Source organism: Pteropus alecto, unplaced genomic scaffold (assembly GCF_000325575.1).
Source record: "Pteropus alecto unplaced genomic scaffold, ASM32557v1 scaffold139, whole genome shotgun sequence".
Classification (NCBI taxonomy): Eukaryota; Metazoa; Chordata; class Mammalia; order Chiroptera; family Pteropodidae; genus Pteropus; species Pteropus alecto.
In genome coordinates this window covers 3,856,192-3,858,550 of record NW_006443567.1, presented here as the reverse complement: position 1 = coordinate 3,858,550, position 2,359 = coordinate 3,856,192, and the positions used below count along the sequence as shown (strand labels likewise).

The following is a 2,359-nucleotide window of genomic DNA, read 5'->3' as shown; positions in this document are numbered from 1 at the left end:
GTCCCTCACCGTCCCTCACAGTAGTCTTGGCATCACAGGTACCGGGAGGCGTCAGGCGCCGCTGCGCGAAGGTAGCAACAGGAATGACTCTTCCCGGCTCTCGTTAGCCTCTGACCTCGGAGGGCGGCGCTTTTTCTGACGTCCTTGCGCGCGCCCAACTGCCTGTCTCCAGAGCCGCGACGAGCTGACCGCCACATTTACTGCGTCTTCCTGTAGTCCGGACTTTCGCACACAGACCAGGACTCTAACCAACCAGGGCACAGCTGAATTTCTGCGTCCACAAAGGACAGCTGGGACTAATTCTTTTGGCAAATTTGTGGCCTGCCGAAACTACCATGTTTCAGATCCCGGTTATCCTTGGTTACCGCCCAAGATCGGCTTACGGAAGTGATGAAATGTGGTCTGAGGGACGATGTGACTATGAAAGACTTCCACGAAAACGAGTACCTCCTCAAAGTCACCCCATTGAAGGCTACCGCAATCTAATTAATATTGTGCCAAAGAAACCACTGCTAGACAGACCCGGTGAAGGGTTCTACGGTAGATATTACCGCCATGTTGATTACCAAGAGTATGGCGACGGCCGCCGTTTTTCTCGTGATCGAAGAAGTGGTCCACCTCACAGAGGAGATAAATCTGGCTATAATTGGTCAAGAGATGATCACTCTTCAAGTCGTCAGCCTGGATACAGGGGCATGAGAGGCGGCTTTAAAAGAAAAAGTTTCTACGGTTCATGGTATGTGAGAGGCCGATCTCCTCATAAAAGAGAAATTCCTTTTTTCAGAGGCTCTCCGGTTGGTCGAAAGGAGCCTTTTTTCAGAGGCTCTCCCATTGGTCGAAAGGAGCCTTTTTTCAGAGGCTCTCCCGTTGGTCGAAAGGAGCCTTTTTTCAGAGGCTCTCCCGCTGGTCGAAAGGAGCCTTTTTTCAGAGGCTCTCCCGTGGGTCAAAAGGACCCCAGATCTCGCTCCAGTGTCAATAGTAGGAGCTACTCGTCAGGAAGAAGCAAAACTTCCTTTTTCCATCGGTCTCAGGATAGAAGTAAAGAAAGACCTGTTCATTCTTCGAAAACATCAAGATGCGCATCGTCAAATTCTTCAGCGGTACCTTCATCAAAGGTGTTAGACAAACCCAGTAGGGTAACCGAAAAGTCACTTACTGATGCTGCAAGCAAGTGGGCTGCTGAAAAGCTAGAGAAGGCAGGTGAAAGTAACGTACCTGAAATTTATGAGTATGACAAGGCGGGATCCACGGCACCACTGTTCATTGACCAGCCAGAAAGACCTGAGTCAAAAACAACAGATGGCATAGAATTATTTGAAGACGGTCGGCTAAGCAGTCGCTATAAAGCAATAGCAGCAAAAACCAAAATGATCGAACAAGTTTACCAACAGGACTGTGAAACTTTCGCGATGGTTGTAAAAATGTTGGTTGAAAAAGATCCTTCACTAGAAAAGCCTATACAGTTTGCACTGAGACAGAATTTATATGAAATGGGTCAGCGGTGTGTTGAAGAATTGAAGCATTTCATCGCAGAGTATGACACTTCTAGTCAAGATTTTGGAGAGACTTTTTAGAAGATTACTTCCTTTTTAGAAGATCCTTCATTAGAAAAGCCTATACAGTTTGCACTGAAACAGAATTTATATGAAATAGGTCAGCGGTGTGTTGAAGAATTGAAGCATTTCATCGCAGAGTATGACACTTCTAGTCAAGATTTTGGAGAGACTTTTTAGAAGATTACTTGCTCAGGCAACAACATATTTCTAGTTTTTTTCCCCCTGGATTGCATAAATCCTTAATATGTGGAACTTTTGATAAAGAGAAATACTTTATGATAGTTGACTACCTTTCCAATATTAAATAAATGTTTAAAATAGTTTAAGATATTTTAATTGGAATTTTTTTAATCTACATGTAGAGCCTCCTAATCCATACTCCACCCTCTACCCCCGTCGCCACCAATATGATGGGTAAATTAGTTATTAGTTCTTATGTCCTGGAGAGCAACAACTTACTCATGTTCTGTAGTATTCCATAGTATGTGATCATTTGTTTGGTCACACTAGTGTAATTTTCGGAGATCATCCCACTTAAACATTTATAGTTTTGGTTTTTGTTTGTTTGTTTTTGCATTTCATAGTCAATGATAGCAAGTGAAAATGTTAGAATACTAAGTTGTGATTTTATTTACTTCTTGGTTGCTTATCTTAGGCTTTGTAACTTTTAATATGTTTAAGTACAAGATCTAAATAAACTGAATACTTTGCTAGCTTAGAGAAAAAAATATAAAGGTATAATTTGAGAGTCATTAGGTAATAGACAATATCAAAGCCATACGATTGGATAAGCTCACCTAGGG

At 42.6% G+C, this 2,359-nt stretch overlaps 1 protein-coding gene across 2 annotated transcripts; it reads left to right on the top strand.

The window, feature by feature from the left end:
- Positions 1-395: 395 nt before the first annotated feature.
- Positions 396-1,574, top strand: LOC102888700 (periphilin-1-like). Of its 2 annotated transcripts, XM_025041271.1 has the most exons (3): positions 396-471; positions 631-866; positions 951-1,574. In XM_025041271.1, the coding sequence occupies exons 1-3, from the start codon at positions 396-398 to the stop codon at positions 1,572-1,574; spliced, it is 936 nt and encodes a 311-aa protein (XP_024897039.1). The 2 variants fall into 2 exon arrangements, with proteins under 2 accessions (XP_024897039.1, XP_024897038.1); XM_025041270.1 differs by having other exon boundaries at positions 396-866.
- The last annotated feature ends 785 nt before the right edge of the window (positions 1,575-2,359 follow it).

Coding starts and splice junctions, on each gene's coding strand:
- LOC102888700 (XM_025041270.1), top strand. CDS start 396: ATGTGGTCTGAGGGACGATGTGACTATGAAAGACTTCCACGAAAACGA. Junction 867..950: donor CTTTTTTCAGAGGCTCTCCC/GTTGGTCGAAAG, acceptor GTGGGTCAAAAG/GACCCCAGATCTCGCTCCAG.